Source organism: Hypanus sabinus, chromosome 5 (genome assembly GCF_030144855.1).
Source record: "Hypanus sabinus isolate sHypSab1 chromosome 5, sHypSab1.hap1, whole genome shotgun sequence".
NCBI lineage: Eukaryota > Metazoa > Chordata > Chondrichthyes > Myliobatiformes > Dasyatidae > Hypanus > Hypanus sabinus.
Genome location: NC_082710.1, coordinates 134137394 through 134149543, shown reverse-complemented (window position 1 = coordinate 134149543; position 12150 = coordinate 134137394). Strand labels below are relative to the sequence as shown.

General features: G+C 41.7%; 1 protein-coding gene across 6 annotated transcripts in view; it reads right to left on the bottom strand.

Annotated features, from left to right (window-relative positions):
- klf12b (Kruppel like factor 12b) overlaps positions 1 to 12150 on the bottom strand; it is a 271202-nt gene that overhangs the window by 49475 nt on the left and 209577 nt on the right. For 4 of the 6 annotated variants that reach the window (XM_059970437.1, XM_059970434.1, XM_059970436.1 and 1 more), the window contains 2 exons: positions 7387 to 7491; positions 3393 to 3522 (listed from right to left, as the gene is read on the bottom strand). In XM_059970437.1, the coding sequence (XP_059826420.1) occupies positions 3393 to 3522; positions 7387 to 7491 (235 nt within the window). Of the gene's footprint in view, positions 1 to 1381; positions 1892 to 3392; positions 3523 to 7386; positions 7492 to 12150 lie in introns of those variants that run through there. The other 2 variants (XM_059970440.1, XM_059970439.1) reach the window with 2 other exon arrangements.

Sequence of the window (12150 nt, the reverse complement as noted above, 5' to 3'; positions counted from 1 at the left end):
AACTTATTTGTTCTCTAAACAGTTTTATGGCTCAAAATACAGGTTACACTGGTAGCATGACATAGCATCGTCTGAGGCTTTCTAAGAGGAACCAGCTTACTGGGAGCTCTTGGATCTGCCTGTCTTAGCATAGTCAGGGTGCAGGGTGAGAGAGGTGAGGGAGAAGGGTGCAGCATATGTGGCTTACGCCAGCACGTTGGTGGGAAATGGAAGATCTAGATAATTTCTCTGTTTATTAGGATTTCAGTATTACTGACAAGGCCTGCATTTATTGCCCATCTGAAATTGCCCTCAAAGGACTGGTGGCGAGCGGCCACCTTGAACTGCTGGAGTCGTCCGGGTGGGGAGTTCCAGCACTTTAACCTTGTGACAGTGAGGGATGACCAGCACATTTCCATTTTGGGATGGTGCGACTCATAACAGGTGCTGATGTTCCCCTGGGTCTGCCTTCCTCCCTTGGGCTTCCTGCGATAAAGATGATAGTTTCGGGAACTGCTGCGGAAGTGGTCTGGTTGAGGAAAAAGCATTCATTTACTCAATAGAGTGGAACAAGCTCTATCAGTAGAATCACTGAAAGGAACGGTAAGGTGCGGAGGGAGACGATGTGGGTAGGTGCCACAGAGAGCTAATAATTTAAAGGCATCCTGCCTACAGGCAGATCCAGGAGCTCCTATTAAGCTGGCCACCTTTAAGAAAGCTTTGGACGCCTTGGGGAGGTGGAGTGGGAGGAGATGATTCCGTGTTATCAGTCATTCACAGTCCACGTTTGTGCAGAAGAATCTGAGCTGAGCATTGACCAGTTGGGCCTAGAACTTTGGTGACATTGCCCATAGGGGGATGACACCAGAGAGAAAGTAGCAACCCTGGCAACATTAGCATTGAATCAACCTTCAGCCTAAATTAGAAAGTGTAGCATGGAATTTATCACTCATTTCTCTTTATACCTACAGTCAGGCACATATTGCTGATGTTCCAATGTTTGACTTGAGGCACATTGCTCCACTATACAAACATGATTTTTGCAACAACTGCAATATTCTCTGGTACTGAAGCTGGAACAGGACTGGTGCAAGTGACTAATGATGAAATTCAATCACCTAGAACAACCTGAAAGTACATGGAGGAAGAACTCCAGAAAAGCAAAAGGACTTCAAAAGGAGTGCAAAAGCACTCTATTGCTGCTACTGACATCAGGTAACAAGAATTTGTTATTTCTGACAAGGCCCAAACCACATCTGAATAAATGCAAAATGCCAGTCTGTAGCCTCAGCCAACTTAATCTTGGACACAAACCTCCATACTATCAAGTACGTATTCAAAAGATGGTGCCTCAACAAAGCAGCATCCATTATTAAGGATCCTCACCATACTGGGCATGGCTTCCTCATTACCACCATAAAGGAGGAGATACAAAAGCCTGAGACTTACATTTAATGTTTTAGGCAGCTTCTTCCTATTTGTCATCAGGTTTCTGAATAATCCATGAACATTACCTCATTATTTCTCCTTTGTTCTTTCTATCTATCTATTTATTTATTTATTTACTTACTTACTTACATACATACAAACTTTTTGTAACTTTTTTTTGTGTTACTGTTGCCACGAAACATAATTGAAGCAGACTATAGATTTGGACTCTAAATCAGGTATATGATTTGTTCTAGTTCCGGTGTACTTTTTTGGTACTACTTTTGGGCGATATTTGAAACGGGACAGCCTGCAGATAATGAACACTAAACTGAGCTATGCTTTTTGATTTTGTGTTTTATATTCTGTGTTTTTGCTCCTTTTTTTGTTGCCATTTGTGCACTTTTTTTGCACGTGGTGGGAGGGAGGGTTTGATGTTTTCCCTTTGACCAGGTTGGTTCCATGGTTCTTCTTTGTTTCGTGTCTGTGGGAAGATGGATCTCAGGGTTGAATACTGCAGATGTACTTTGACAATAAACGTACTTTGAATCTTTGAAAACCAAAAACAAAATTCACGATATGATAACAAACCATTCTCATTGACACTTTGGGAAGATTGCAGTGATTACTCAGAGAATTAAGGGAGGCTAACACTCCACTGAATATATTTTATTCCATTGCTACAACTGATCTGCTTCAGGAACTCAGTGACCTGAAATATTGCTATTTCCTTTCCTCTCACAGATGCTGTTCAAAACACTGAGCTCTTCCACCGGATTGCTGGTGCTCCGGATTCCAGCATCTGTTGTCTCTTATGTTTCCATATTTTATTCCATCATCTCAGTTAAAGGGTGCTGACAAGAACACGACATAAGTAATAGAGGACTTCTTGCTCTCTTTTTGTTGGCAATTATAGATAGTCCTTGCAGTATAGAATCAATGTAGCTCAGTTAGTTACAACCTCAACTCTGCCTGAGTGTGAATATTTGTTGCGTCCCAGGTAGTGAGTAACAAATCTGAGCAGATACTACAAACAGTTCTATGCCTGTGCTGCACTGTTAGTGTTTCAGTCTTAAAACATGTCCATTTCCTTCCCCAGGTGCCGGATGCAAAAAAAAAATCCAAAAACAACATTCCAAACAGAAGAGTATTTATCCCCAGTTGCCTGACCAATCCTTCAAGAGGACCGCAACCTTGCTGTGATTTGGAGGCTTGTGTGCCTCAACGACCCAGAGAGCTATGATGGCTGGCATCGGGCTTTACGCTTTGGCTTCTGGTTGGGCCACCCACGCCAAACAGGTCAAAGGGTACAGGTCAGGATTGGAGGTTCAGCTCAGGGACAACAAACCTGACTGGTAAAACAAAGCTGTTACTGAAACAACAACGAGGAATCCTTCTGCATCTGAGTGTGACAGTATTCCTGAGTCTCCACTCTGGACTTACATGACTAACAGTAGTGAAAACCAAGGTGAAGCTACTGACATGAAGAAGGAAGTCCTGAACACCACCAGAGGTGAAGGACTTCCACTTTAGCCCTAAATGCCAGCAGCGGAACAGGCCATATTGACCCCTCAATCAGCATTCTTGTTTACAGATTACCTGATTATTATCACACTGCTGTTTCTACCACCTTGCTCTGTGCCCTATGGTGACTACCCAATAAAAGTACTTCAGTAACTGTTGAGTGATTTAGACCTTCTAGAAGGAAAGTAATTGGTGCAATATAAATGCAAGACTTGCAATCATTTAGTTTCTAAATAAAACTAAGGAAGTTACTAAAATTCTAATAACTAGAAAGCTGTATAAAGAAACACAACTGCATACCACAATTATTAGAAACACCACAGGTCTATATTTGACCTGCACTTAAAAGATTTACACTTTATGAAAGTTTTCTTGCAATGTTATGTTACTTCCACAAAAAAACTGGGAAGTGAAACTATTTTTCAAGGATATGCAAAGTACAGAGAAAGAGATGTACTTACTCTTGTACAGCTCTTGCAATGGAGAGTGCTGTGGATCCAGTCTCATTAACGCTGTCCAACGTCACGTTTGGAAAGTCGTCATCCTCACTATCACTTTTGATGTGTCTAGGCGAGAGGCTCCTCAGTTGTGCTGCAGCAGAGCGACAGCAATACATCAGTACCCAAGAACGGCAGCATCTTATAACAAATCACCTATGTTTTATCCAATATCTTACTTGAATTTTCATCAGATCATTAAAACGAAGAGTGGAATGACAAAAGAGCCGAAAAACTTTCAGTCAGAAAGCAGTAGGCCACAAGGTTAATGAGCTCTCTCTGCGATTCAATAAGATCAGTGCTGATTCTAAACCTTGTCCCTCTTCCCCACATCTCTCAATTCCCTTGGTGTCCAAAACATTATTGATCTTAGTCCCAAATATACTCTGCAAATGAGTATCTTCAAACATCCAGAGAGTTGCGAAGTACAATACCCTCTGAGTGAAAATAACATCTTGCCTGTAGCAAATTGACAATGCTTCCCTGGTTTCACAAGACACAAGCTCTTGAGTAGCTATACATTTAAAACAGTAAGGATTCCTCATCTTTGAATTTTACAGTGTCACACTATCACTGATTCAGAAATGAGGAGTTCTTTTTCATTTAACTACTTCGCTCAGTTAATGATGAATTTGCTTTTTGCCAATGTTTAAAGATAAAGATTCGCTTTATTTGTCACATGTACATTGAAACATATAGTGAAGTGTGTTGTTCACTTCAAATAAGTCAGTGAGGATTGTGTGAGGAGCCCTGCCTCCAATCCCAACACAGAATGCCCAAATCTCACCAACCCTAACGGTGGATCTTTGGATTATGGGAAGAAACCACAGCCTCCAGTGGAAAGCCATACTGTTATACAAGCTCCTTACAGACAGCAGCGTGAATCCATTCCTGATCTTTACCAATTTTATCTCCAAATACTTCCAAACCTTGGTTAATGTGGTTGTTGCCCTGTTCAATCAATAATCCTACTCTGAAGTCTCAAAAAAAAACTAAAACAAGCCATTGCAGATCAGCTTCAACTACAGCAAGTTATCCAGTGCTCAGTCTGGTGGTTGTGAAAACAAGCTTACAACTTGGCTGATCCAAAAACTGGAAATTGTGGGAATTCTTCAAAACATACAAAATAAATAGATATAATGGTAAGTTAAGATACATTCAAAACTGTAGATCAATTTCTCATTTACTATGGAGGCACAAGAGACTACAGATGTTGGTACCTAGAGCAAATTAAGAACTACTGGAGGAAATCAGTAGTAACCATGGAGGGAAATGATTAGTCAATATATTGGTCAAGTTCTGGACTAGGACCTCTGGATAGGAAACAAATACAGTACATCAAATGTAGGCATGTACACATTTGGAAAATGATTGAGAAAACTGGGATTCAGCACTTCTCCAAATGTGATCTTTTCCTTATTACCAAATATTTCTGGTCCACCATTGGTGGCCAAGCTGCTGCACCCCAAATCTGGGGAATTCCCTTCCTAAACTATTCTAAATGAACATCCCTCTATTTTGAGGCTGTGTCCTCTGATCTTTGGCTCTCCCAGCCACTCTATTGATAGGAATCATGCGAAAACAGAATACCATCAGTGACTGAGGTGTCAGCATCAAGAGATAATTACAGGACGATAGCCTCAGGATGAAGACCAGAGGTCATTACACTGTGAAGCTATGGAATGTGCCACTGGACTGAAGAGGCTATTGGGTTTAAGAACAGGTTGGGTTGGAAGCTGAGGAGAAAATAGGCTGTAGGTACAACATTAGGGCTTCTGTCCGAATACACTGATATAGACTAATTGGGACAAGTGATCAGTTATTAGATTGTAAATTCTGTCACTGCTAGCATTTTGCTTTCTGACTGATATTGTAATACTGTTCCACATGACCAGAAACCGATCCCAGAAGTGGATCTGCAGGATACTGTCAGTAGGCTAATTACAGGTGTCCCCCGCTTTACCAAAGTTCACTTTACGCCACTTCGCTTTTACGAAAGACCTACATTAGTACATGCTTTCGCTAACCGAAAGAAATCCGAAGAGGATTTTTGCTTTTACGATAAAGCGAAAAGCGAAAATAGTGTTCAACGTTTGTTTTGCAGCGAGCCTTTCAGAGGCAGCCAGCAGCAAGAGTGGTGCCGCCAAGCTCCTTCCCCGGGAACTACACTCCGTATCAAGCTGCCATAGCTTTGTGTGAGATTCTCGCTACGATTGACAGTGCTGCAATGATTGCAAAAAAGTATAACTTTAATTTTGAAAGGGCACATAGGTTTAGGGCAGTATGTTTTGAGTGCTTACAAAGAACTGTATGATAGAAAAATGCATGAACCTTCCAGTGTGCTGGCTGTCTTCCCGATTCTGGTGAGTAAACCTACTGTACACAGTACACACATTATTTCTACTTTATATAGGCTGTGTGTTTATCATATCATTCCTACTTTTACTACATGTTAGTGTTATTTTAGGTTTTATGTGTTACTTGGAATGAGTTAGTAGGTTATTTTTTGGGTCTGGGAACACTCAAACATTTTTCCTATATAAATTAATGGTAATTACTTCTTCGCTTTACACCATTTCAGCTTATGAAAGGGTTCATAGGAACGCTCCACTTTCGGATAGCAGGGGAAACCTGCATCTCTTTTCTCTTATATTTCAGGATAAAAGGAATTGTCACATTTTGTCTTTCCCATTAATGAATCAGATAGCAGTTCAAATTTTAATAAAAGCTTACAGTTTTAGAAACCACCTTTTGACCCATCATGTCTGCTCAGCGTCCTCTGGGGCTGTACACAATAAAACTGGAAGAACTCAACAGGTCAGGCAACATCTATGGAAAGAAATGGACCAGTCCAGGTGAAAGGTCTCAACCTGGTACACTCACTACTCACTATCCACTACCCTCCTGCAGAGTTCCTCCACGTTCTTGGGTATTCCTCCTACTCCAATCACTTGTCACACTTCTGGGGATACCCACAGCTCTGTTCTCTCCCTACTTCTTGTGACTTTTTGCTTACTAGACATATTTAAGACGAGGGGTGATACAGATCAGAAAGGTTATCACTTGGTTTCAAATAGCCTACAATGTCAGAAATGCAAAGCCAGAATGCTGAATTTGCCTTTGATTTGATGTAGAGGAAATACGCACACAATCACCTTCTTAGGAGAACACGTTCCTCTAATGAAAATGAATAATTGATGGGGGCATTCATAAGCAGGTGATGCTTTAAAGAAACCATCAATTCTCCAGTGAGGATGATGTGTAGACTTAACTATATCAGATGTGCATGGAATCGGAAGCAGCTTTGAAAGATAAATGCCTTGCCACTTTTACAAAGTTATATATGATCAGCCTGCTACCCTAGTAATTATGAACAGGAGACTCCTCCCCCTTGGATTTGGCTTGCTCTGCATCGTTTTTAAATGTGTTACAACAAGAGCCCTTACTGCACCCCCTACTGCCATCATTCCCTCTCTCCTCACAGACCAGACGGTTCATCTGGTTGTCTGCCAGGCAGGGGAATTCAACAAAAAAAAATTACAGAGGTCCTGCTGTTGAGTTCAGCAGCAGTGGCAGCTCTTCCCCCCCTTGGCAATGTCAGGAGTTTTGCCTGTTTTGGCCTCATCTACATCCTTCCCACTGATATCAGAACCCATGGAGGGGCCTGAAGGGTAACGTTCGCCACATAGAGGAGTGAGGGAATTTGAAACAAGGAAATGGTACAGTTACAACGTTTAAGACATTTGGACAGGTACACGGACAGGAAAAGCTTATAGGGATGTGGGCGAAATGCAGGTCAACGGGGCCAGTTTTGGTGTACATGTTGGTTCTCATGGACGAGCTGGACAGAAGGGCCTGTTAGTTTCCATACTGTATAACTCAGTGAAGCTAAATGGGGAAAGAAAAGGAGGAGGAAATGTTTGAAAGCATTTAGATAACTGATAACACTGCCACTTACCTATCTCCCTCTCGATTACACTATGGTGCCAAGTATGGTTGTGTGGAACAATACTGTGCGGTTGTAGGCTGAAGGGCTTTTTCACAATGCACTGCTGAGCATCCACTATATTTGAAGGGAAGAAAACCATTACACAAATGCAGTAAAAACTTATCTAAGTGCAGAACATTACTTATTTTATAATTTATTCATGTGATGAAGACATTACTGGCAGGAATAGTCATCATCATATGGTGTGTCATTTGACATAGGCGATCATGGTCCATGACCATGACTGTTCTTGGCAAATTCTACATAAGTGGTTTGTCATTGCATGCTTCTGGGCAGTGTCTTTACAAGATGGGTGACTCTAGCCATTATAAATACTCTTCAGAGATTGTCTGCCTGGCATCAGTAGTTACATAACCTGAACTGGTGATATACACCAGTTGCTCTTATGACTATCTTGCTTCCATGGCCTCACTGGGGTCTAGGCAGGTGTTATACTTTGCCCAAGGGTGACCTGCAGGCTATTAGAGGTAAGGAACGCCTAGTACCTCCTTTGGTGGTGACATATCTGCACCCTACCACCCAGAAATAATAGCACATACTGCAAATTCACTGTTGCCCTTCAATGCTATGGCCATTCCAAAGAGGAAAAGAGAGTCAGCCACTATGTTGAGAATCTCTTCCATCAGTGAATCAGATTGAATTTTATTATAAATTAGTGATTTTATGTTCATGACCACTGACACTGGTTTTATATTCCTGATTAATCAAATTAAACAAATTATGATTTCTCATGTGGGATTTGAACTCATGTCTCCAGAGCATTTGTCCGTATTTCACTGGTTTCCCAGTCCAAAAACATTATCATGATGTCACCACACCCTTAAAGTATAAAGAAATATATCAGATCAGACATGGGTTCAATGAGTTCTAATGTTGATGTTGATAGTCTTTCTGCAGCGAGTTCCTTTAGTGGAAGGTGAGCAATCCTGTGTGGCATTGCATTGTGTTTCGGTCAAACTGAAACAGTCCGGCTATTGAACACCACTGAATTAGAATCATTGATCTGTCAGAGCAGGCTGATTTGGAAATTGCTTTATTGTGTTACTCAGTACTCTTTGGGTTCAAGTAGTTGCCTACGACATTTGCAAACCTTAAGCTATCACTTTTTGCAGAAAGTACCATGTATTGGATAACATACTTTATTTATGAAATAGCACTTCCAGCTGATTGTCCTAACATGCACAAGTCTGAGCAAGAAAGATGAGGCAGCATTTTCAAAGATGTTTAATTTGCTTCAAGTGATTATAATTCACATTCTGTAATGACTGGAACAACCCTGGCAAACCTACAAACTCTCTTTCAATGACTCTACAACTCAAGTTCTCAGTATTATTTATTTTTACTTGAACAATTTGTCCTCTTTTACACATTTGTTATTTGTCAGTCTTTGTTTATATATGGTTTTTCATAAATTCCATTGTACATACATCTTTATTTTCAACGGTTCAATGGTTCCATTTAATATCAAAGAGTCCATACAGTATACAACCTGAATTTCTTACTCTCCACAGACAGACAGACATACTTTATTGATCCCGAGGGAAATTGAGTTTTGTTACAGTCGCACCAACCAAGAATAGTGAAGAAATATAGCAATATAAAACCATAAATAATTAAATAATAATAAGTTAATCATGCCAAGTGGAAATAAGTCCAGGACCAGCCTATTGGCTCAGGGTGTCTGACACTCCGAGGGAGGAGTTGTAAAGTTTGATGGCCACAGGCAGGAATGACTTCCTGTGACAATCAGTGTTACATCTCAGTGGAATGAGTCTCTGGCTGAATGTACTCCTGTGCCTAACCAGTACATTATGGAGTGGATGGGAGTCATTGCCCAAGATGGCATGCAACTTGGACAGCATCCTCTTTTCAGACGCCACCGTCAGAGAGTCCAGTTCCACCCCCACAACATCACTGGCCTTATGAATGAGTTTGTTTATTCTGTTGGTGTCTGCTACCCTCAGCCTGCTGCCCCAGCACACAACAGCAAACATGATAGCACTGGCCACCACAGACACCCATGAAACAGAAGAAAACCCCCAAAGAATAAATGACGGGAAAAAAATTAGAACCCCAAAGCACCCCCAGCACAAGCAGCAGCAAAACAATTCCCCCCTTATTCCAACAAAAACCATTCAGGTATCCCACCTCTCCTGGAAGTTCCAGGGGTGTCCCGTGTATTGATAGTGGCTCCCTGATGCCCACAAATTATATACGATATCCTGGAAATGATTTTTTTTGAAAGAAAGAGCGAGAGAGAGCAAGAGAGAGTGAGAGGAAGAGAGACAGAGTGAGAGAGAGCAAGCAAGAGAGAATGAGAGAGCAAGCGAGAGCAAGATAAATTGAGAGAGTGAACAAGAGAAAGAGAGCTAGCGAGAGAGTGCACCATGGTAGAGTGTTCCAAAAAAAACGTACTTCACCGCAGACTACACTAAAGTGCACCCCTGCCTAATAGGGGTCAAAAATAATGACAGTGTCGTTCGCTGCACTGTTTGCAACAGTGACTTCTCTATTGCCCATGGTGGGTTAAATGACTGTAAAAGAATGTTGAGGTGAGTTTAACAGGTGCCATTCATTTATTAGCATAGCTAATATTATTTAAACTGGCTGGCTAGTTGCTAAGGAGCCACCCTACTGCAGACATCGCACCTCTCCCGGGAGTCTCCCGCAAATTGATGGTGCCACCTCCCTGAAATGAGTTTTTGCAGGGTGTATTTCTGAACCTTAGCTTCCCTATCACCCACCATGCAAGCAATAGCAAAGCCCCAAAGAGAGCATGTTCTCTGAGCCATCAAAAATCACTGTTCACCCAACCTTGGATCCTACAAACACCTGCAAGAAAAATGAATCTCAAGACAGTATGCGGTAACACCATGCATGCTATTGACTTCTGCCTTTGAACAGTCTTGTGGCAAAGGAAACAGAATGGCAGCTTCGACTCAGTGGAAGCGCTGCTGTCTAAATCAAATAAAAACTTATACACAGGCCACTGTAAAGCTAATACTGATGCAGAAGAATTGAGCCAAAACTAGAATCACATTCTTTTAGTTATATTTAGCTGATCTAGTCAAGGATTTAAATGTGACTGGTTTTGGAGGAGGTGGGACATAGAAGAGCAGAGCCCTGGAACAAGCCACAATGTCTGCACTACCCCTGATGCTAAACAAACGTGAAACAAGATGCTCAGCCTGACCCTCCAGAATGATAGCTCTGTTCCAGGGTGGAAGCTTCTATTCAGGATACAACCCTGGGACACCTATACCTATTAACTCCTCCGGGGATATAAACAGGGCAGCAGATGCTTCAAAGTTCAAAGAAAATTTATTACCAAAGTAAGTATACGCCGCCATATTCTGCCCCGAGATTCACTTTCTTGCAGGCATTCACAGTGCAATAAAGAAATACAATAGAATCAATACACACAAACACTGACAAACAACCAGCGTGCAAAACTGTAGAAGTACAAAAATAAATTAATAAATTATACTGAGAACGAGAGTTGTAGAGTCCTCAGGTTACGGAGTCGGTTCAGAGTTGAGGTGAGTAAAGCTACCCTCTCTGGTTCAAGAGCCTGATGGCTAAGGGGTAGTAACTGTTCTTGAACCTAGTCGGGTAGGAACCCAAAGCTTCTGTACATCCACCCTCATGGCAGTAACAAGAAGTGAGCATGGCTTGGGTGGCTGGGGTCCTCGATGGTGGATGATGCTTTCTTGTGGCGATGATCCTTGTAGATATGCTCAGTGCTGGGGAGGGCATAAGGCAAGTGGCCTTTATGACAACAGGATTTGCGCACAAGTGTCTTATTATAATTATAGGCCTTCGTGAGACCACACCTGGATTATTGTGTACAATCTTGCTCCCTTTACCTAAAAAGAGGTCATATTTGCTACAGAAGCAGTGTGTTGTTGATTCACCAGGCCTAATCCTGGTATGGAGGAATTGGGCACTGAAAGCTTCTATTCTCTACCACAGGGGATCTCACCCTGGCGTCCACAGACCTCTTGCTTAATGATATTGATCCGTGGCATATAAAAAAATGTTGGGACCCTCCTGATCTAAACTGAGCGTGATGGTACGATGACCTCATTGTTGGAAAGTGGGAAAAAAATGTGTTTCTTTCAAATGCTTGCCTTCCAATTTTAAGCCGTCCAAGGAAAATATCGTGCAAATGGTGCTTTTAATAAGCTTCTTTACATTAGAAGAATGACCTCAATGGATCACACATGATTCTTACAAAACTTAAAAGATGGTTCTCTTGGCTGAAGAATCCAAAACTGTCTGAGTAGAAGGGTAGGCCATTCAGAATTGAAATGAGGGCAAATGCCTTCAGCTAAGAAAATTTAAACAGGACTGCGGTGGAGAATCGTTATCATACATTACTGCCGAGGGCTGTGGAGTTCCCTGAACTTTGGGAGTCATTGAACTCAATTGACCTGGTTATTTAAGGAATCTAGGGATATGGAGATAGGGCAGGAAATGTACGTTCAGATACAAAAGACACAGAACAACAGTGCATAGGAACAAACACTCTGGCCCATGATATCAAGAAAGCAGCATCCATCTGGGCCCTTTTCTTGTTACTACCATCAGCGAAGAGGTATAGAAACCAAAAGGCCCACACTCAATGATTCATTAACAGCTTCTTGCCTTCTATCATTAGTTTTCCCAATGGGCCCTGAACATGATCTTGTTCTTCCTTTTTACTTGCACTAC